The sequence below is a fragment of the Anas acuta genome, chromosome 5 (genome assembly GCF_963932015.1).
Source record: "Anas acuta chromosome 5, bAnaAcu1.1, whole genome shotgun sequence".
Classification (NCBI taxonomy): domain Eukaryota; kingdom Metazoa; phylum Chordata; class Aves; order Anseriformes; family Anatidae; genus Anas; species Anas acuta.
In genome coordinates, this window is record NC_088983.1 from 34,147,318 (window position 1) to 34,171,079 (window position 23,762).

The 23,762-nt window shown below is 38.9% G+C and overlaps 1 protein-coding gene across 3 annotated transcripts in view; it reads right to left on the reverse strand.

Annotated features, from left to right (window-relative positions):
* The window catches only part of LOC137857454 (cytosolic phospholipase A2 epsilon-like), a 36,792-nt gene extending 13,030 nt beyond the window's left edge, over window positions 1–23,762 (reverse strand). Inside the window, exons 1-12 of one of the 3 annotated variants that reach the window (XM_068683950.1) lie at window positions 23,698–23,762; window positions 20,479–20,591; window positions 19,003–19,128; window positions 10,896–10,968; window positions 6,969–7,105; window positions 5,585–5,716; window positions 4,074–4,114; window positions 3,107–3,149; window positions 2,282–2,339; window positions 1,687–1,853; window positions 1,482–1,568; window positions 226–263 (exon numbers count right to left, since the gene is read on the reverse strand). In XM_068683950.1, coding sequence (XP_068540051.1) covers window positions 226–263; window positions 1,482–1,568; window positions 1,687–1,853; window positions 2,282–2,339; window positions 3,107–3,149; window positions 4,074–4,114; window positions 5,585–5,716; window positions 6,969–7,105; window positions 10,896–10,968; window positions 19,003–19,128; window positions 20,479–20,574 — 998 coding nt within the window. In that variant the 5' untranslated portion in view covers window positions 20,575–20,591; window positions 23,698–23,762. Of the gene's footprint in view, window positions 1–225; window positions 264–1,481; window positions 1,569–1,686; window positions 1,854–2,281; window positions 2,340–3,106; window positions 3,150–4,073; window positions 4,115–5,584; window positions 5,717–6,968; window positions 7,106–10,895; window positions 10,969–12,783; window positions 12,910–19,002; window positions 19,129–20,478; window positions 20,592–22,998; window positions 23,573–23,697 lie in introns of those variants that run through there. The other 2 variants (XM_068683949.1, XM_068683951.1) reach the window with 2 other exon arrangements.

The window sequence follows — 23,762 nt, forward strand, 5'->3', positions numbered from 1 at the left end:
GGTCAGAGACTAAGTAATAATGCTAAAATAAATACATGTTAATCAACATTTATTTATAAAAGTCAAAGTCTCCTAAAACTAATTATATACTACATGTGTGTTTTATGTTTTCTTAAAAGTACATTCTAGTTTTCACACTGAGGATGTCTGCTTGTGTCATTTCCATGAGCTTAAAACAAAGTGAAAATCAACAGCTCAAACCTTTAGGAACAGAAGATCCCTTACCATCTTTCTGCTTTCACATTCAAATCAAATCTTTTCTCCTGAAAAACAAGAATAGTATATTTTTATTTTATTTTTCCTTTTATTTTTTTCTCATTCTCTCTTGGGGTCAGAGCTACCCCAACAATGTCTGACAACGATAAAGTTGTATGTCTAAGATATATACTCCCATACTCATTCATTTATCCTCAGTGGAACATTCCTACACACAGATCCCAAATTCTTCCAGGCCACAAAAAAAAACAAACATTAAAAATCTTGGTGCAAAGGATCACGATGCTCATGTAGTAGGTCCCATTTTGTGTGTTATTCAAGAGCTTTTTGCAGCATCCTGAAATACCACTGTTGTGTGCTTCCCATTCTTTATGCTGTAACAAACAGCAAATCTTTGACATCCTGCCCAGTCCTGCAGTGAAGAGACTGCAGTTCTGCACTCACTACTGCCAAGATTTCACCCTGCCTTAAAATCCTTATTACAACCTTCATATTGTTGATTAACTGACAAAAGGTGTTCCATTCTGAGGGGATGTTTTTATGGCACTAAAATCTGAAGTTTGACTTCTTCACAGCCTAACAGTTAGTATTTGGATGAGACTTTCCCACATAATATGGATATATGTAGGTGTTCCTTAGAGGAAACACATTATTTTATAAGAGAGGATCTATTTCTTACTATATTTCTTATTTCTATTTCTTAATATTTTCTTCTGTTCATTTCAGTCAAAATTATACATGTTTATTTTGAGCAATATTATCATATTATTGAAAATTCTGACACTATATATAATGTTTTGTTTTGTGTGTGTGTTTTTTTTTTTATTTTATTTTTTTTTATATATACTTTTTATATACAGTCCTTTGAAGTACATGGTCTACTGAAGGCATATTTATAGACTATTTCCTAATTTGTGTCCAAGGGGCAAATTTCTATCTGGACACTAAGTAAAAGCATGAGTCTTGGGGTAAACAGGGAGAAATCCTGTGAAGTGAAAGAATCATATTTTCTGGCATTCTTGCAAGTTGCTGCATCTACTGCTTATCACATGTAATGGAGACCAAAGGAGAGACAACCTGCTTCCATGGAGAAAACAACCAGAGAAACAGAGCTCCTGTTTGTTCAAGGTCTGAGAAAAATTCATAATATTTCTAACCTTCTGAGCAGATATCTACAGGGACTCCAGCGGACCAGTATTATGGGGGGCTCACAGAAAGAATGATTTCTACTTGAGCAACCATTTGTTCTTGGAAGTGATGCTCACCTCTGCAATTGTCGTTTTCCTTCCCATGGGCAGCGAATTGAGCATCAGCACTGGGGAGCCTGTTTCTGTACTGAACCTACAGGTCCACTGGGAAAACAACATGCTTTAGGACCAAAACAGTCATGGGTTTACCCCTCTTTGCCTCCTCCCACCTCCTAGAATGTGACTCATGGCCAGTTCAATATTAAGGCTATTTCCAACATACAGGGTGGTAGCGCCTCTTCTTTGGCAACATGACGTCCAGCGTTGGCTCTGCATACTTGATGTAGTGGAACTTGGTGGGACCTGATGGGCTGACCACTCCATCAGGGCCCAGTATGATATCCTGTGTCCCTTCAAAGGAACCTTTCACAGTAAGGGAAAGCTCTTTCTCTAAAAAAGCAAACAAAGCACATGAGTAACATCAGTATGATTTAACTGGTAAGTTGTGCAGTCTTGATTAAAGGCAGACAGCAGAGGTATAGAGATCAGACCACAGCTTTGTCTAATGGAATACATTCTGAAAGGAGTGCAAAAAGTGCTGGGACTATTTTCTTAAAAAGTGGACTCTGAATAGTCTTCCTGATAGGTACAACCAGGATATCAACTTTGTCAGTTCTAATAGGCCTTATTGGTGTATACCTAAGGGAGTGTGAGATGCAGTCACTGAGGATTATAACAACCTAATGGATTTGCTTGGTGTTAATCACACTGAATAATGCAAATACTATTTGTTTCACTATTCATTACAGGACAGAGGCATCCTCTCATCAGGTAGGCATGTGGTTATTTTTAAATAGATACTAAAGTAATAACCTTACTTGATTTTTTCTGCTCCTTCTCATTCACTTCAACTTCTAAGCAACAAAGTTCACGACACTGTAAAAGACAGAGAATAAGTGAGAAAGATCATCTGTTAATGAGAGCTGTCAATCAGTTTGCTTTTAGGAAAGTCTAATTGCCTGAAGTGTCTAATCACCTGTCTTTTCTGGACTTCTGTCTAGTAGCCTCTAAAAAGAGGGAAAAGCTTTGGAGAGACTTGTAGAGCATCCTCTAGTGAAAATGATTTGGCACAGTAAGAAAGAGGAAGGTATCAAAGAAGAACATCTGGAGCATTTTCAGGATACTAGCATGTGTACAAAAGATTACATGGGGAAAACCATAAATAAAAGATGTGGTGCTGAGAGATCTTGAGTCAGTAACAGAAAGCATTTTCTGAAAAAGCATTGCTATTAATGGTGTGGATTTTTTGTTTGTTTGGTTGGTTTGTTGTTGTTGTTTGTTCTGTTTTATGGCATTTTTTTCTCTTTCACACAATCTAATTATTTAGTGCTGAGCTTACCCACCAGGCATGACTCATCTCCCATGGGGGAAAAGAGCTGGTTAGGTTATCAGCAAGTGGCTTCACAGTCATATGACTGCGCTTTGATAAAGAGCAGTGCATTTTTGAAGCAGTACTCATACCAGAGGAAGGGAAGAGAGGGATCTTGAAATAGAGAACAAACAGAAAACAATAGGATACAAGTGAAAGAGAAAGAATTGGCATACTGTGTATCTTATAGTTCACAGTTTCTCTAACTGCACTTTTCCTTCTCCTCTGTATTAAGGAAATAGTTACAGAAAAAATTCTTAGGAAAAAGACATACCACTATGACTCCATTGGTAGCAATGATTTCATGAGGACCAGACCTTGGATAAGAAAAAGAAAAACATGGATTTTTAGATCAAACGTATGCCCACTTATCTTTGTCCATGGCATTGCTCTTTTCCCCCATTTAGAAGGATGACTGCCTGAGGGACCCCAGCAACTACACAAGAAGCTCCTTCCCACACTTGCTTGAACTGAGCACTGCTCTGAAGGGACTTGCCCCAATACCAAAGATGAGTGATTTGCATCATGGCTACTTTTTTGCAGAGCAATCTCATGAAAAATGAAAATGGAAACTGCAGCTAGGCAGTCAAATTCTTCCTGTAACTAGAACATAGAGTACATATATTTTTATCGGTAACGTTAATAAACCAGCATACCCTTGTAGGGAAGGCCATCTCTATGTATTTGCTTGTATGCAAATACAATTGAAGGGAAGGAGGATATGAATTACAGAAATAAAAAAAAAAAATAACAAAAACACAGATCATGCTGGAGGAAAAGCTCTGCACTAGAGCATCAAATATTGAAGGTGTATTGAGAAGGGAAGAAAGAGAATTTGTAGGAAAAATCAAAGGAGGCTGAGATACAAAGGAAACCTAACCAGCATCAGAAGTCTGTCCAGTGCAGATACAAAAACAGGCATGAAAAGATGGATAGACATGCATGCACACACAAGCTTATGCACATGCACTTGGAAAGTCTTCTGAAACTTCCCACAAAAGACAGCCTGATGTTGGGGATGGAAGAGACAATGCTGGGAGATGCATTTTGAAAGCAGCTACATACAGAACAAGCTGGAAGGTGGGATCAGCCAGGTGTTTCACTCCAGTGCAGGCTGCAGCAATGAAGAAAAATCTGGCACTTTTTAACAGAAATCCCACAAAGTGAGGCTTCTAGTGCTGTTTCTGTGTTTTAGCATTTAATGATTTTTTCATTCTTTAAAGAATCAGCCAATCACTTACATGGCTTCCAGTTTGAATTCAACCTCTAGCTCCTCCTTGGCCTGGAAACAAGAACAAGAAATTAAATGAAGTAGCTATGTAATGCTTTTTCCCTTGTCTAAAACTGGGTCTCCAGTACGCAATACTGAAGTAATTGGATACAATATACAGCCTGTGATAAACATACCAGACTGGAAGGTCTGAAACAACCATTTCATACCAGATAGTTTAACAATTCTTTTTTCACCATCTTCCTGCTACAAGATACATCAAAACAACCTGTATTTTAATCTCATACTGTGAAGTTGCTCCAGTAAAAGAATTTGCAACTTGCTCTGTTGTCTCAATTCAGCCTTTTTCCCCTACCTGTTCCTGTCATTGTTCCTCCACAATGACCTGTCCTTGCTATTAGCTTGAAAGTTAAAGGCACTTTCCACCATCGTGTTAATGTAGTAAACAGAGACTGGTGTTACTGAGTGATTCAGTCACAGTTGTGCAACACACAGTAAGGCAGTGTTGATAAGTATGAGGTAGGTGAGTGACCTAGTTTAGTTACCAGAATCAATCTGCCCATGGCAGCAAGAAGTTGCAGGATATTTCACTGATCTTATCCATAGATCTCAAAGAGAATCAAGACTCTTTTTCCCATTTTATGGATGGGTAAATCTGTCATTCACAGCCACAAACCAGCACTAATCACAATCCACTAGTACTTATCACTGGCTGAGTTAACATTGCAGCGCACAGCAGAGGACATTGCTGAGGTACACACAGGGGCACCTTCAGATTTCCTGCCTGGCATGCTTTTGATGTGAAAGGAGATGCAATCAAAGGAGCAGACAGCAGTGGCTATGAATTACCTGGAAAAAAAATCTTTACAGATTGTTCAGTCTGCAGCAGCTGTGCAGCCTTGGTATTGTTCAGAGATAGCACAGTTAGATAGATCTCTCCCCCACATATCACACTGTTTCAGTTATATATTCTTTACCAATTTATAAAAATACTACAAGGACGGGTTCTCCAATCCAGATTTATGACTACATTTTTTGTATTTATATTTTGAATGGCAATTAAAGTACCCCTTATTGGGGCAAGTGAACCACAGTGGATTCAGAAATCTCACCCCAAGATTTTGGAATCATTGTATAATTCCCCACTAGTTTCTTGGTTGCTGTATTTTAAACCCCTACCTGATTTAAATGATGGAGTCACATAGCTGCTAGATCAGTGACAAATTAGTGCAACACTCCCTGAGTTCATTCAGAGGAAATAAAACAAGGATGCTGTGCCAAGAATATTAACTAATGCCGACAAGTAGCTGTAGCCAAAAAGGACTTCTTCATGGAAGATACCACAGAGAAGAGCTGCAATATGGTTTGCCAGAGACACGGAAGTAGGGCAAAGCAATGCAACACATAAACCAGGAAACAGAAATACATTACAATTTATAGATAAGGCTTGAAAACTTAGGTAAGTGTGCCCTCTACACTCCATTCTGCCCGATCATGCAGGCATTGATCTCACAGTCTCACCGTTGAGCTGGGCTTAAAATACAGGAGCACTATTCTATCAATTGGAAGTTTAGCAGTATCAAAGAGCGCACAGAGGAGGTGGTCATCTGGAGTAGCAAAATCCTCGTCATACACTGTCAGCTCCAGCACATTCTGGAAAGAGAAGGAGAGGGGTTTTAGAGTTTCTAAAGTCTGGACATCACTGGCTCTAGGAATATTGGGAATGTGCGTAGGAACAAAAGTTGAGGAATTAAGTATCATCTTTCTTGGGAGAAACATGCTATAATTTGAATATGAATTCTTCCCCATTTCAGCTTAATTGCCCCAACATGAGTAATATATTTGCTATATCTACATGACAGCTTATTCAGCTCCCAGATTTTCTATCTACCTTACACTGACTGGTAAGAGTCTCTAGTTTGCCTAAAACTTGAAAAAAGTGCTCGGTCCCTGTCCCTCTGGTAACACTAGGCTAGCATTCATACACATTGTATAAGGCTATGCAGACTGAAAACATCTTGAATAAAAAATATTTTTTCATCATGTTATACTCCCGTAAGAGCCAGTTTTTGTAGATCGGCACTTGAAAATACAAACACTGTGCTTCCAACACAGTCCCACCAGGGATAGGCCAATAGGGTCTCAAACAGCAAAGAACAGCGTTTAATTCATTCAATGTGGTCCATAAAGCTGCCTGGGTAGGTGAGAGACACCAGGAGTGTGGTGTAGCATGTCCATGAGGCACAGACACTGTGCTTCCAAGACACAGGAGAAGCTGTATTTGCCCACAAGTTCACATTCAGTAAACCAGGGTTTAGATGGATAAGCTTACTTATCCATTTTGCAGAAAATATACTAGGGAGAAATCTCAGAAGCAGGTGCTCTCTGCTGTTGCACTTCCACACTGTTCAGTAGCACATAAGATGCATGGCAAACCAGTTACACACCAAACCTTTGTCTTATACGTGCATTAGTAGGATCTAATGCACAAATGAGTTCCACCGAGCTTTAGCATGATATGAATTTTCCCTTCACAGTGTATTAGTTGCAAGAAAAGGCCATGTGGGGATGAAGTTCTACAAAAAATCTGAATTCTGAGACCTCTGCTTGTTTACATCATTTCCAACAAACTCTATAGAATCACTACTGCTTATTTAACGTCTAAGGTTTGCTGTACTAATTTAACTCTGAACCCTGTGGTTATGCCTCTCTAAGCAATTTAAACAGCACCATCAAAGGTTTCCAGGCATGGGCACTCAGCCATCTTTAATGATCAACAATTTGAACAGTCCCTTATCTTATACTGTATCTTAAACAATTCCTGGGCATGGTTCATGGGATAGATAGGACCCACCATACACAAACATCTTCAGTATGCTTCAAGCAGACAACTCCGTCTCCTTACCTTGACCTGGCTCTGGATCCTGAAGTAGAAGGTTTCATTCCACACTGGGTCATTGGAGTTTCTTATGGTTTTGGTGCGGGACTTCTCAATTGTTGCAGTAGGCAACCACAACGACACGTAACAATCAGCCTGGCTTACTGAGTAGGAAAAGAGACAGAGCATTGTTAATGTGGCAAAGTAAGCAGCGCTGCGTGAGACTGAAAAGGTGACCTTATGGTACCAACACTAAGTGTGATTTATTTAGAGGCAGAAACACCTGAGATTACATAGTTCTTTTTCAAGATACCCTTTTGAAAGGGAAAAAGCACAGACAATAAGATGATCTAGAACAGGAGGTGTTTTCTGTTCTTTCTGATGTGAGTTATGGATGACAGTGATGTATATAAAACAGGATCAGAGTTTCCTGTTAGTGAAGGATATTCCATCCCATTTCTCAAAGTCACCTAAATTAAAACACATCTCAAATACCTACACATAAGTATATGATGTGCTCTGTGCAAAGGGTATGTTCATACAGTTCATACAAAACACTGAAGAAGCCTTCAGAACTGCAAAACATTCTCTCACATAGACATTTCTTAACAGTAAAATGAGCAGATACATAATGAAAAAAGTAACTCTGAGAATGTGTGTCCTTTGATAAGGAACTTTTGAGAGAGATAAGTGACGATAATAAATGGAGAGTACCCTTCAGCAGCAGCAGGTAAGGACTCTGCAGGTAGGTCAGGAGAACAGAGCTTGCATATCTACTCATGCAGAAAGTCAAAAACTTGCTGGGCTGCAACAGGAGTTTTTTCTTGTCTTCTGCTTTTCTTTCCTCGTTCTTGAGGTTTTGCAATGTCTCCCTACAGCCATTTGTTGTGTATCAAACTGTGTGGAGGATCCATTTTATGTTGTTGAAAGTGTATTTGTTCAAAAAAGCTCCCTGCTTTTCTTTCCATGTTAGCATGAAGAATTAAAATTCAGAAATTGCTTGAGAAATTACATAATGTTTTGTGCTTCATCAATTGACAATTTATTATTTTTATTATTTTTTCTACTTGTTTTAATGTTATAACACAGAAATAATAATAATAAAAAAAACCTGCTGTAATTTTTCTAAAAAAAATGTGGAGAAATTAACTTATTCCTGAAGAGTCAAAAAATTAAATTTCTCTGATAGAAAAGTTAGCTTAGAAAATATTTGCCATGCCCTAACCCTCTCCTGGTCTTTCCCACCTTCTATATCTCATCTTGAACTAAAATACACATACACATACATGTATGTATTATTAGGTTCTGAAAGCAGATTAACTGTCCTGTCTGGAGTATTATCTTCTGCTCTAACTCACTTCTACCTTCCCACCACTCTTCTCTCTTAGCCCCCTTCCTTGTACTTTATTGCTAACTGTGCTAGTCAAGAGGAAATTCCACCTTCAACATTCAGGTTTCTTCCTTTTCTTAAAGAACAAAATCACAAAGGGAAGAAAAAGGTTTACTAAGGGCTACCTGTCTACTCTGTGTTCAAGCCCACAAGCAGAAGCAAAAGAAATTATCCTAGTAGCATCTTTTTCCCCTTCACAGACAACATAGTGGACTTCACAGACTGAGGACAGTGGGAACAGCGATTGTCAGGGATGTCATTGCAGATATTTTGTCTGAATACTATAACCCTTTGCTTTCTGCTCTACTCATATGCATATCCTTCTTGCATTCAGTTGTGGAAGACATACCCAGGTCTTCACAATTCCCATGAGTGCAGATGAACAATAAGCAGCATCAAGTGTTTCATTAATAGACAACAGAGAACCACTGCAGCACAAAGTTGATGCATATTTGCAGCAAGATGCTAGGAAACTGCTAAAATTGAAAACATTGGCTGCTAATCTTAAATGTCTCACTGGTGAGGGTTGGTCTAGTCAGCCTGGCCAGCCTGGCTGCCTTGCACATTTTGCCTCGCTTATGCACATAAATACCTCTCTGAAGGAGGGACAAAGTGTCTCATCCGCACCTTTTTCTTGCAAAGAAAGCTGCTTGTCTTTATTTCATTTGTAGACAGAGTTGATTTAGTGCCTAGATTTTAAGGCTGGCCTCCTTCTGTCTTAAAACATCACTTTTAATTGTCTACTACTTGTCCAACTCCAGTATTCAGTCTATACATTTCCAGGAAGCATGTCTGTCTTGGATGGGGCACATTCAGAAATTCTTAATCATTTTTCTGCTGGGCCATAGGCCTTTTGCACCTTTCTACAGAGTAGAAACAACAAGCTAATCTGTGGTGGACCTCTCAAAGTTTTTTAGGAGCATTGATTTAATTCTGTAGGACTGTTATCTTATTTTTTGTTTTTAATCTGGGAAACCCTATGCAGATAATGCTTCAAACAATGTTGAAATTGCAAAAATAGGCATTCATTTTTCGATACCCAGAGGTAATGATAATGATTTTAAAATGTTTTTAATGTAATTCTGTATGACTACTACATGACTTTGGTTTATCACTGGAGATCAATGCCTGCTTGGTTTACAAAGTACTCTGTTCTACTGATGTGATTCATCCTTCTTGCATATTAACTGTACTTTGAGATACAAAGCATATCAAATAATCTTTAATTATATGAGTGGGTGTAGGTAAACTAGTTAGCTGTGCATTTAATTCAAAATACTGCTTCAGTTCTGCTTGCACAATCCCCTTCTACAACCTGGTTATTTGTGATTTCATCTTGTCAGCTGACATGCAGAAGAGCTTAGACAAGTCCTTGATGAAACTTTTCTCTTTTATTGCATCATCACACATGCGCCACAGCCATGGACAGGGAGGAAGGTGCAAGTGCAGAGAGTGTGACCCAATGATACAACCCTAAGATATGGGTAATATATACCACTCAGAGCAGTGACACAGGGAAGTCCTCTGATACACCTTGCAGAAAAACAAGACAACGACAGAGTACTGGAGGGGGGATCTTGCTCTCATTCTCTTGCTTGGTGCTGGTTTTTGTTTTGTTCTATTCCTCCAGGTTTTATATGTACCAGCCACACAGAGGTATACTTTGAGCTACAGGATGAACAGGCACAGCAGCAAGGGTCAGCAACATTGATCAATGTCTACTTAGCAATCCCTCAGCATCACTTTTGCTTGTTAGAAACTGACAAGAGACATTGGAAGAACATCTAAATTCATGAATTGCAGTTTTTATAAATGTATTAGAAAAACTACCAATTTACTGGTGGGCATAAGAATACGGTCTTTTTCATCGGTACATGTCAGAAATTTTTCTTTCTTTGGGAGAAAGTAATTATCCTCAAAAGAGCATTCACTTTTCAACCAGAAACCACTGAAATAACATTCCGTGAAACAGCAGGAAGCAACAAGGACTGATCTAGTTTATAACAATTAGTTTAAATAAACACTGGATTATTTTAGAAATACTTGCAAAAGGTTGCTTTATAGTTATAAAAGAAAGCTTTTTGCCTGTACTCTGACATATCACTTACCTTCTTTTGAAGGATATGCTGTTTTCCATACTAAATACATATTGTCATTTAACCACTTATCCTTGTAGGATAAAATAGATCTTGATTCTTATAGTTATCTAATAAGCAGGCATCCCAAAGTAATGTATTTCACAGAATCACAGAATTTCTAGGTTGGAAGAGACCTCAAGATCATCGAGTCCAACCTCTGACCTAACGCTAACAGTCCCCACTAAACCATATCCCTAAGCTCTACATCTAAACGTCTTTTAAAGACTTCCAGGGATGATGACTCCACCACTTCCCTGGGCAGCCTGTTCCAATGTCTAACAACCCTTTCAGTAAAGAAGTTCTTATATCCTAGTGATGCCATCAACTTTACTTTTTTGATGTTTATGTTTGTGTTTACAGTGTCCAGTTATCTCCTAAGAACTTTCAAGAAAATGAGCTATTTGAAGGAACAATAGGGATACTTACAAGCATCTGCTCGCTGGAGATTTCTCATTCGGATGATCCTCACAGTCAGCAGGTAGCAGGGAGATGATTCTATCTGGAGAATGGTAGGAAACAGAGTATGAATAAAATTTCAGAAAAAAAAAAATTGCAACCTAATCAAGTGCTACAAAACAATAATACAGTCAGTAAAAATTATGTCAACCTTCTCAGTGTTCTGCAGATGAAAACCTGCAACAACACAGAGTAAAAACATGGTGCAAGGATAACTGTAGTGGGTTAGAGCAGACTGATCGGTACCCCCTGCCTTACCACGGTCTTGGTTGGCTTGAAGAACACAGAGAAATACAAAATGGTATTTCCTATAACTGTTCCAAGCCTGCAGCAATTTGAAATTTAAAGGCATTCCAAGCCAGGTGTAGTTTCTTTTTATTTGTCGAAAGTTTCTGCTATTAAAGAAGCCTTATTTGAACATTTTATACATTCTGTCTTAATACTGTGTCACTCAGAGGGTGGTTGGCTCATTAGAGCAAACAAAAAGGAATATATTCATGTCAAATGAGACTGTATGCAAAATGATTGCAAATGCTATAGAACATAGCTACAATAAGTCTCTTGAATACAACAAATGATTTGGTGAGCACCATGATGTAGTTGTCAAAATACTGATAATCTTCCTCAAAGTTACAATCACTGTAGTATCCACCTATGAAGTCCCATTGCATTGAAAAGATCTTTCCGGAGAACAGCTGTTGTTGCATGGTGCTAAGCACTGCTCTGAAAGGTGTTTTTGAGTTCTGCTTCAAAAACACAGAACAGCCATCTCATAATCTTTCTTTTTTTTTTTTTTTTTTTTTTTTTTTTTCCCCTCATTACAACTCTCCAAGAAAAAACAAGCAGAGAACAACAATAAAAATGAACAAACAAATAAAAGAGCAATAATCTGAGCTGAGCTTTTCTAAATCAAAAGTACCTCATAAACTAATGACTGAGAATTATGTCCACAGAATGTAAGGGCTTAAGGAGTTAGGTATTGGTTGCCTTTGGGAAAAAATAAAAATTAACACCCCCTTCAAACACCCTGAAAAAGGAAAGTGCTTAAGTTATTCTGGCCCCTTTAAATATCTCAGCCACAATCTTCTATAAAACAAGTCTCTCCAGATTTTGTGACTGCAGGCACCTCTTCCTATTTATTATTAGAGGATAACGTGATTTCCTTCTCCTAAGGAAGGTGATTTCCTGCTGGCTCATTCCAAAAAGCTGTCTCTGGCTCAGCCCTGTCTGCAAAAGGCTACACTAACAAAGCCAATAAATAAATCAGCATTTCCTGCTACTGTAACACATGGTCATTTCCTCACACTCCTAGAAACATTTCCACCTGCATAAGCGGTTAGAGAAGAGCCCTCCAAATCATTCTGTTTGACAACTGTTATTTTTATAAACCAATTTCCTCTCATTTAGGAGCATCCTTCTATTTCTATAGCACTTCAGAAACTTCCTAGAATGACTATAAACAAGCAGACAAAATAGATGTTAAGGCAGATAAAGAGAGGCTGGAAGAACCTCGCTTAAAACAATATGTATACTATTGCCAATTTTTATTTTTATTTTTTAATAGAACAGAACAAAAAAGACTTTAATTTCAGATGGGAAGTGCTTTCTGCCTTTTTTAGTACTTTTATTTCATGAAATTCACTCTCAGCAATTCACCTGCCTTCTGTTTCAAGGAAGATAACAGAAACTGCCAAATTTGCAAGCAATAACTGATAGAGTGGTATGTCCTCAGAGCTACTCCATGCTCTACACAGGCTCAAATTTCCAAAAAGGTACAGCTATATTAACAAAGTTCTCCACCCAGTTATTTATCTTCTTCTCAGCTGGGTAATTAGCGAAGGTGGATCACCACACTCACCTGTTAGGAACGAGTCTGGGCACCTTGGAGCCAGGATATGCCCTAGAAGGCAGAAACTCATTGTTTGGTAGGATCTGCATAAGCATGGAGCTGTTCACATGCAACAGTTTTGCTCAGGAGAGTTCAGAGATTGCACAAGTTGCTGCCAGCTCATGGATCAGTTCCAGTTATACTTCCTCAAGCAAATGGCTCACTTGCTTGAGTAAGAACTGATTGATTCCATATTTGCAAAGCAGTTTGAGATTTTTAGATAAGACACATTCAGGAAGTGCACTGGTTTGGTTGATTTTTTGTTGTTTTTGTTTTGTTTGTTTGTTTTTTTAAATGATGTATTACTCAGTTGCTGCCATCTGATCACCTGTTCCCTGGTTCCCATGTAATGATTTTCAAACGTCAAATTTGGCCAAAGTTCCCCATCTGACATGGGGAAATTGGTTCTCAGACATGTGGGTTTTGCTAATAGACATCCTGAAGTTTCACAAAGAATCAGTGGCTTCACAGAAGCAGTACAAGTCAGTTGCTGCACTCGCACTGTGGGAGAAGCTGATGCTATGAGCCAGCCACCCACAGAGAGGAAGCAGCCAGGCAGCCCCACCACCTGCTGGTGGGGTACCAAAACCAAGGAGACCTGAAATCACCCCGTGGTCAGATCTCATTAGTTCTACTGCTCCCTGGAGAATTTGCTATTTTAATTAATTTCAGTAACTTATCAAACAAAGGAATTGTATTTAAACTGTGACAATCTTAACATAATTTAGGGTCTAATTATACAAAGAAAATACCAGCTACGCATGCATAAAGTGAAGGATGTAAGTTCTGTTATCTAGTTTACTTAAAACTTACTATGATCTCTTTACAAAAAATTGTTGCTGCTCTGTCACCTTGTTCCACACACCAAGGGTCTTTAGCATTGCCTTGCATGGTGAAAGACCCCAAGCAGAGTCCTGCCTGGGACAACCACAATTTAGCAACGTAACCTCATAGTTTTGCTTTTAACAAAAGCAAGACGGATTTAGCTACTCTGTGACTGTTTCATTGATTGTCAGCCTGTTAGCCTGTCTTCATTTCAGTGTTTCCCAAATTGTGTTTTATGTACATATTCATATAACAGAAAGGCAAACAATGCAGCATGCTGGGATGCCAGTAGCAAAGCTTACACTGCTAGTTTATTTGTACTCCCAGGAAAACAAAGTTTTACTGGGATTTTCCAAACAGCAGCCTCACCAAACATAGAGCAGACTCTCTTCCAGTTTTCCACCACTTCTCAAAAGAAAGAATACTATAGTATGAAATTTGACACCAAGTTACTGTGTTGGTGGAAATAAAGGATTCTTGCACCATATAAATGATCCAACTTTCTCCCATCCAATCTAGTAAGAATCTGAAAACAGAATTTTCTCTGTCATGAGTACTCCAGGGATTCCAGGCAGTCTACATTCCTGACATATTTGTGTGTCCCTATGTCTATCCCAGCCCTCTCTAAAGTCACACTCATATTCACATGTAGGTATGTGTGGCATGCATCCATCTCAAGAAGCACTGGTGTAAATACTCCACTATTTTAGCTGTATAATACATCCTGTCACATCGCAGTTGGCTATGGAGCTCCAAAATGACAGCTCTTCCTAATGCATCCATGAGACCAGAGAATGATTAGTCTTCTTTACCTTTTTTACTTGCTTTTCTCTCCATGCCTTTCTTCAGCATTTAGACTTCTTCATCTAACAGATTCTTCCAACATGGGCTATTGCTAGCAGCATCTTCCTAGCTTGTGATTTTAATGGTACCGACATTCACTACTCCACCATGCCTACTGTAGATTACCCGAGCCTCACAGTTTCATAAAAGTATGGTCAAATATACATCAGATCAATGCATATTTTGTTTTTCTGTGTTAGCTGCCTGTTTTACCATAGATATTTGATCAGCTAGCAGAATATGGTAGCTGCTTGCCCAAAATAAAAAGCAGTCATCCAACATCACTGACCCCAGAGGAGAATTTGCTCTTGAATTCAAGGGGCAGAAAACACATTCTCAGTCTTGATTATTGCCCTTTATAAATAAATAAATTGACTTTTACAACAGTTGAAAAAGGCCACTTCTACATATCAAGCTGAAAAAAAAATGTTATCTATGAAAACCATGAAAAGAGCTTCCTCTCCACCCACGCATTTTCCGTGCACACCCAATAGTAACACCTCTATCCATTCCTGTGTCATCTACTGGCACAGGAGCCTTTCCTGGCAAAGATAACTTCCCTGCCTTTACTAACGTCCCCTTGCAATCCTGGCCCAGAGAAACATTCTGCTGAGATGAAATCATGCACAGGATGCCACCAGGGCACTCCTTTCTTCATCTCCGGCTGCTAATTTAACTAGATGGCAGCCAGGGACCAAATCAAAGGAACTAAGATACTGTTCTGCTGACAGTGCATCTAGAGTTGGTGCTGTGTGAAGAAGTGCCCATGTTGAGCTATCTGTGAATCAGGTCTCTTTTAGTGTGTATCCGCAGGTTTCTGTGGGGTATGTCTATAGGCCTATTTGGGGTTCTTCAGGTTGTGCACGCACTCAGTCAAGCCAGGCCCCACCAACCACTGCCATGGGATATGACAGGGGAGCTCACCATGGCGTGCTGCCTGGGTTAAGCGTGGCTGGCTGCTGGTTTTGGTGATGTCTCTGAAGTTCTTCCTCATTCTTGAGGAACCCGGGCTCCACACCGGAAAAGCAGTTGCTCTAATTGCTTCCTTCTTTCGCCTCCTCCAGACACTGGCGCTGTGGCTGCGCAGGGGCCTGGGGAGTGCCGAGGGGACAGATGCCAGCAATACAGCTGCCACAGGCTGTTTTTCACAAGTTGCTTGTTGCATGTTTTAGGAACATAACTTCTAATCAGACTTCCTTTTCAACAGAAGTCTTGGTTGGATGTCGTCGGAATCAAGCACCTTCACGGCCAGACAGAAACACTCCTTTCATGCATACAGCCATGATAATACTGGTGTCAACAGGGAAAATTCACCTGTGCCTGCAGAAGCAGGACAGGTGTAGACTTGGCCACAGGAATTATGTCCTTCAGATCATTACTTCCTCATACACATATCCATCATGGGCTTCTGAATACTTCCAAGGAATAAGAGTGTACACATGTTGCTGTGCTTAAAAATGTAATTCCAATAAAAAAGCAGGATTTCAAGTACTGATCAGCACAACATGTCAGTGCACTGTGACCCCAGCTTCTGAGGAGGTTTACTATTTTACTGACAACTCAAGCTAATTGATACATCAGTACTCTTAAAATCATTCTCCATCTTTAGTATTTCCACTTACTCAATGGTTGGATTTCTTCAAATTTTGAAAAGTGGGTCCATTTGAAAACATAAAACACTCAACTACACATACAAAATTATTTCCACATGTAGAATTTTAGCCAGGGGAATAAGATAGGCCACCAGTGAAAAGACACAGCTCTTTTGTCCTGTTTTGCTCTTCATAACCAGAATAAACATGAGAGAAAGACACTAACTGGGTCATCTGACAGAGGGTTGAGACTCGTCACACGTAATTTCAGATAGCTTTAAAACAGGTGTTTACACTGGACAGCTGTTAGGCATTTCTGGAGTCTCATCCTAAGGCAGACATTACCACAGGACATGCATCACCCTCTGAAAAATCTCTGTGTATGACTACTGATTGTTAGGGGAATCTAGAGGTCTGTCTCAGGCAGACATGGTTTACATTTTCAATGTCAAAGATAGACCTTATTTCAAAGCTAAGTGCTAATTGGAAGTGGCTTCCTTTGTCTTATTTTTGAAGCAGAAGGCATGCTGAAGTGTATCATTTCAGCAGCAGGGACCTCATGCCTGCTTCAGATCCTGATTCACTCCAAGCTCAGTGACAGCATGTGCTGCTGCTTCTCATAACTAAGTCTAGCCTGTGTAAGAGGCAGGGAAGAAGCTCCCCACTTTTCCCATGATCTTAGGAGCTGCTTCCAGCTCCAAAACCCAGTGGAAGCCAGGGTTCCTGCTTTGCACAGGGATGAAGAGTTTAACCTGTCCCTCTTCTGGTAAAGTGCTGCTGTTCTCACAGCAGCATAAACCCTAAAAGAACAAGGAGTCCTTGCCTGGCAGTGAAATGAAGTACCATTCACTGAAAGTATGAGATATCTTAACCTCTTTAGGACATGTCTCATGTTGTATTCAGAACTATATATCCATTATTTCACTTCCCTTCCTCCACATGAATTGTTGTATGAAACCTACTGCAATCCTTAAATATTTTAATATAAGCACTGATGCCTGCAACGCCATATCTGATTCTGACTGCAGCTTTAGCATAGAGCAAAGTACCAGTCAAAGCCTGTATAATATATATTTCTTAATGCAGATAAAAATCAACATGTTGGCGTAAAGGCACATGCATTTGCTGGAATATGCTGTAATAGATATTTTTAACAGTTCACTCCTCTTAGCAGCCATCAACCTTCATTTAAGTCTTCCAGTGATGAAATACTTACATTGGAGCATAACATTTACATAAGACCATGTGATGTGTCCTTCATGCAAACACATGATATGCTGCAATAATGAAATGATAATCATACAAGCACATTGGATAGAGAACTATGTTCTAATCATAGAAGAAAAAAACGAGATCATGTAACGAGATGCAATAACAACAACTCTGTCCATCACCAATGGATTTTCATGATTTTTTGGAATTTTGAAATGTGAAAAATAATCCTTCTGTAAGAAACAGGTGCAGTATAGTGATCTACAAGGTTATGATCCCATACACATAAGATGCTTCTTTTGGTCCACTACTATCACATCTGCTTCCTCAAAATTTCACCACCCTGAAATGTCTTTGATCTAAGCCTATATCCTGAGCAGATAATGCAAAAACAAGCATATCATTGTGTGGGATTAAGAAATGAAGACAAGAAATTACCTGTTGTATGCATAATTATCACGGGTAATTATAGCCCAGGAGTTCCAATCTTTCTGCTTTCCCTCTTCATGACTTTGGGTTTCTTATCAGTTGTAAGTAGAAAGCATTGTACTAAAGTCTTATCAGTTCATTTTTTCTCATCATGTTTTTTCTATCTAGAAAATTTTTCACCTAATGAATGTTTCAAAATTTTGGTATCCCTACAGACTGGAGATAACAGAGATTGTAAGTTAAATATTTGCAAGATTTAAATCCCAGAAGACCCCAAACTGGTCTATATATATATATCCTGAGAAAATATAGTAAAATCTTTAAATGACTGATTTTATTTTTTTAATACAAATCCTAATACTGGGTAAACAGAAAAGCTAAACTTTGAAAAATGTAGCGTATGCAAAGAAATAAAAAAACTTGGGATGCGAATGTGAATTTGCTTTAAAAGTTTTTGTTGCCTATATTTTACAAGGACTACCTCCATGTATATCTAGTATATGGCAAAGCTCACCTGCCTACTCATTTACAATATTACTTTAGCTTTCAGATAAAGTTCCTATTTACGCTTTATTCTGTCTCAATATGATGTGTCTAAATAAATTATAATGCAAAATGCTGTAAATTATCTAGCTCAGAATCAGATAGTTCTTTGGAAAACATTGTTATATGTGATTCATATCTTCATTTACATTTCTCTAATCCTGACAGATAGGAAACAATGCCTGTATTTACTGCACAAATGGCAAAGTATCACAATGAGAACCCTCATTGAAATTCAAACATCACTCTTTTCATAAAATTCCCCATTACAGTTGTTTTTTTTGTTTTGTTTTGTTTTGTTTTTTTTTTTGATGGAGCATAGACGTGGTGAAAAGACAGGGATCGATAATCTAGGACTTCCCCATAAATTGCTAAACTAGAGGTTGCACTGGAAAAGTCATTACAGCAGAACAGGGATCACTTATTTTTGACCATTTCAGTTATGAAAAGCATTGATGAAAAAGAAAGTGCACCGATGGATTTCCTTTACAAATAAGTGAAGGATGAAAACAGTGTGCAGATATTCTGCATAGTTCTAATAACAGATAAGAGAGAAATACAATGAGCAAACTCTGAAAATCATAAATGTAAGTGGAATAAAACCATCCAAACAATAAGTTTAGGGATGTTTCTCTTGTACCACTCAAACGCCTACCATCATTATTTATTTGCCTGAGCCTTCTCCCCTTTCAGCAAAACAAAACATTCTTCTCTTTTTGGTTCAAAGTTCTCTTATTCGTAATACCTTGAAATCACCTTTGCCTGGTTCAGTACTTCGTTCATTTTCTTCTTGAGGCCTACTACCTCTGAAAGGATCAAAAGAATCAAAAGAATCCAAAGAGTCCGAGTCCAAGTCTGAGTCGTCTTCATCCTGAAGAAATAAACGATAACATTAAAACAACAACAGCATTATCAGGATAGATTATTAATTCCTACTTGCAATAACTCATGCTTAAACCCCAATTAGAACAGCTGTTGGTTACACCCTGCTGTGGCACAGGGCTCAGCATAATGAACAAACCACCACATGGTTTGGTGCACACGGGCACAAAATCCAGGGGGTAAAGGGGTGCACTTTCAACAAGTCAATGAAGGAGGAGCAGTTTCAGTCATAAGATAACCAAAAAGTCCTTAAATTTATTCAATGAATAAAGGTTTTTTTGTTTTGTTTTGTTTTGCTTTCAATATAATCTTTTGGCAACCTGCTGTCACTCTCAGGAGTCATTAAATATTGATGAAAAAAGTAATCCCAATCAGTCTACTCTGGGTTCACACCTCATTCTTGAGACATATTGTAATTGCAAAATTTTAAATATAATATTTCATCCCCTCCCCCCCCAGGATACAGAAGTCCCAAAACACTTCTAAAATGTAAAGTGCCCATTTCTGAAATGCTTCATAGGAAAACACTGCTGTGAGACAGTTCCTACAGATATATTTTGTTTCTGTTTGCAGAGTACTTCCTGAAGGGACGTGTCTTTACACAAAGAGCACAGAGAAAAATATATAACATACTTCAGTTAAAATTAAATGCAAATCTTGAAATGGCACAAACCATGAAAAACAAAATGGGAAACAGAGCAAAGTGGGAATGTGGAAATTAAATTAATTTCCCATTCTACATGCATTATCCTGTCCGTAGCTCTTTTACAAGAACAAAATGATGTTCTTATGTTAATCATAATGTATCAAAATTTTGTTATTGATGCACACATGCTTTGTTTTTAATAAGAGTTATATCTGATTCTGGAAGAAAAAGCTGTACTGAACACAACGGCTTTTATTTCCTGAAAAATTTGAAGCATGGAAAACATTTTTTATTTATTTTTATTGTTTATATTATTTGGAAGTGGGTCTGGGTTTACACTGACAATTCACTTTCCTAAACATTGTCTCTGTCTGTGTTATTTTTTTCCACTTTCTCTAATTTTTCTGTCTCCTTGATAGGCAGACTTTAATTTTGCCTGTAAAGCTGAAATCTTTGGCTCCAGTGGAGGGCAAGATGATTTTTGCCGCCACATTGCTATCACCATGAAAAAATGTTTCATCTTAAAACTCCATGCAGAGGCATTGCCACCTGGTCCCACCAGACAGCAAGTATGCACAGTACCATGTATATCAATATACCATGTATATCAATACAATCATAAAAGCAGGTTTTGTTTTCTGTCAAATACATCTTAACTGGGCCTGTAACAAACTTTTAAAGCTGATATCTTACCTCCGATGCTTTGGTATCTGATGGTATCGTGGTCTTCCCCGGATACTTATAATAGAACGATTCGGGCACATCCACGGGAAGCAGTTCCTGAGACATGTTTGCAGGGTTTACTCCTGTAGGAGTCAATGACAAGTTATTTTATAAAATGACCTGAGGCCCCACCCATCTCATCTCTATAAGTAAAGGTCTCCCCTCCCATTGCTGGAGATGATGGAGCACCAAGGATGACTGCTCTAGGGAAGGCTCCTACAGGACAAGAACAGCAGCTGGAAGGGATGTGTTACCTTTCTTAAGTCAGAAAGCAAGGGCACCTTTCACATCCTGTGCTTGTCCCTGGATCCCTCCATCACTGCCACTCTTTTGTCATTCCTGCAAAGAGGCACAGTTCTGCACCCCACAGGAGCTGTCACCACCACCACCCCTGCCCCAAAGGTGTCAACCCCACCACTTAACAGGCTATTTATTGCACCAGCCAGCTGCTTCCAGCTCCTCCTGGGCTGTCCCTGATTCTTGCCCCTTAGGAAGCAAGGCCAAGACTAGGTCTTTGGTTTGCAGAAATGAGCTGTAGGTAGGAGAGATGAGGGTAGAGGTAGTGTGGAGGAGGTGTCCCTGATTGTCTGCAACAGCAGGGAGAAAGTGGTGGACATTTGCAACGGTTAGCAAGGATCTCAAGGTAAATGCCTATGGCTACAATCATTACCCAGGACTATTGCATCCAGCAGTATCTTAAATTAGACAAAAAAAAAAAAAAAAAAAAAAAAAAGCAAGGAAATAGGCAACAACTGTGCAAATCAGGTAAGAGTTATGTTTTTGTACATTTTCCAGAGAAATGCAACTGAACTTTAGACAGCAGCTGATAGAAAAGTGTATCAAGGTAAATAGGTGAATGTAATACACTATCCAGTGTTTTAGCTTTATTTTACAGAGATTTTATTCAACTAAAGAGAATGAACAAAAGAGCACATGAACATCTCTAGGCATACCCACTGGAAATTACCACCTTCAAACACAGAAAAACAAATGAATAACAAACTAGCAGCTCCAGTAACAGCAGGCTGTGTCATAGCATCTGCATTTCCAGCATGAAAAATAGCTGTGCCCACAAAGTGCAGGAGCATCTTTTGGCCTCAGGTCACAGACTGAGCTGCATCCTGGAGAACTCTTGCAGCTGCATGCAGAGAACAATTATTCCTTCTTTTTTTTTTTTTTTTTTTTTTTTTTTTTTGGCCTTGCCAGAAAAGAAGACCTGCCTGACCTTGGAAGACCTGCCACAGGACACTAAAAATACTTGTATACTTGTTATTAGATCAGGCCAGCTTTCCCAAGGCTGATTAGTTCAGAGAACCATTAGCATAAATGATGATGTTCATTTGGAAATCCCTCTAAAGGTGATGAATCTTAAGAAAGTTCAGAATCCTTTCAGCAAGGAAACCTGTGGATAAGAATACCCAGATTCTGCATACAGACTTCCATGTCTGTAGAGTTAATGCCCAGTTATATGCGTATAAGACCATCTGGAAGGATTTCTATGGCCTTCAGTGAAACCAAGTTATTCTGCTCCTACCTGGCTGGCTCCACAGAGAACACAATAAAAGAAGAAAATTCTGAGGCTGCACTAACAACTAAACTAATGTTATTTAATTTAAAATCTGACTGTACAAATTTGGACGGTCTCAATTTATAGAATGAAGAGCAGAGACTCCAAGTGGAATTATTTTGTTCATTTACAAATCATATTTCAGTAATTTGAGGATAGATAAAGCCAGGTAACCAAGCTGCCTGAGATCTAACTCTAATTGTCATGGCAGCAAACAGTATGCTACAGTACGCCTTGAGTGCTTGCTATACCTTACCTGGGGTCATTCTGAAAAGCTGAAAATACAAAAAAGACCAGCTGTGAGCACTCTTAGCTCTCAGACACATAAACACTTCTGCAAAAAAAATGGAGAGCAAAACCAAATGGGCATTCTGACTCAGCTACATCCTCTTCCCATAGGAGGAGCAGTGTCTTAGACTATCACTTGTATCATCAGTGAAGGAAGATTTGGAGAGGAAAGGAAACTCATTGGAGAGAGGGGCACTGCTATTGTCTACATCTTTACCCTTGACACAGGTAAGAAGAAATCTTCTGGGAAATTAATTTTGAAACTAGTCTTTAGCCAAACAGTTGTAAAATGCTATAATACATTCCTATTAGGACATGATGATTATACTATAAAAGTATAGTGCTTTATATCCATCACACTTATACATCAGCATTTGCATGCATCAGGGCATGACATTTCTAATACTGGGAGATATTATTTTCTGAGTAAAGAGACCGGCATCATCAATGATTTTTTTATATCACTGCACTCAAAGTTAAATGCTTGACTACGTTTCTTTCATGTTACAGTTACTGATGTACTGGATAAAACCTAGCACTTTCACACATCCTAAAGCAGCCTATATGAAGCAGAGACTTATGCTCCATTTTGTGTCTCTCAAATTTTATGAAAACACACAGTCCTCAGTAGTTACCGGTACAGTGATAAAGTCCTCTATGTCTGTAGTTAACTGATCCAAGGGCACTTTCCCTACTTGGAGAAAGTTTCCCAGGAACAGAGTAAACTAGAAGAGTGGTTTCCAAAGTCTTCTGAAGACTCAGGAGGAGGTTCATCCTCCATATTTCTTCAGACTACATGCAAGATTGCCACCTCCTTATGAGCTGGAAACCTCCAGAAGAGCAGTGTGACTGGTGTGACAGTTCCTCCCATGCCCCAGACTAGCCATGTGTTTGTGTTTGTGGCCATCAGTTCCTGTATCAGCAGCAATCATGGATCAGAATGGCCAGAAAGGTAGTTTTTGAGGCTCCACGCTAAGAATTTACGGAAGGCTTTTCTGCACATTTAACCAAAACACTTCAACCTGTATCAAATTACAGGCCTTTTCATGCAATTTTTGCCCATACCATCTCCCACAGATCCTGGTCTCTGAAATATTATATCATCAGTTAAGTCTCAAAAACAAACCACATCATACATTTACAAAGTAGATAGCAAACAAAATAACTACAGCTCAGGGAGGAATTTGGAGCATGGCTTGCTTTCAAGACTGGTTGAAATAATTTTGGATGTCAGCCAGCTGAGTAGCAGAAATTGCAAAATTAAAGAAGTAACTATTAATTGCTTAAGATTTAAAAGTGCATAATACTATGTGAAGAAACTTGCAGCTCCCTACCTGATAGTAATCAGCCTCAAAGGATGATCCATTACCACATCAGGAGAAAGGAAATAGGAGGGGAG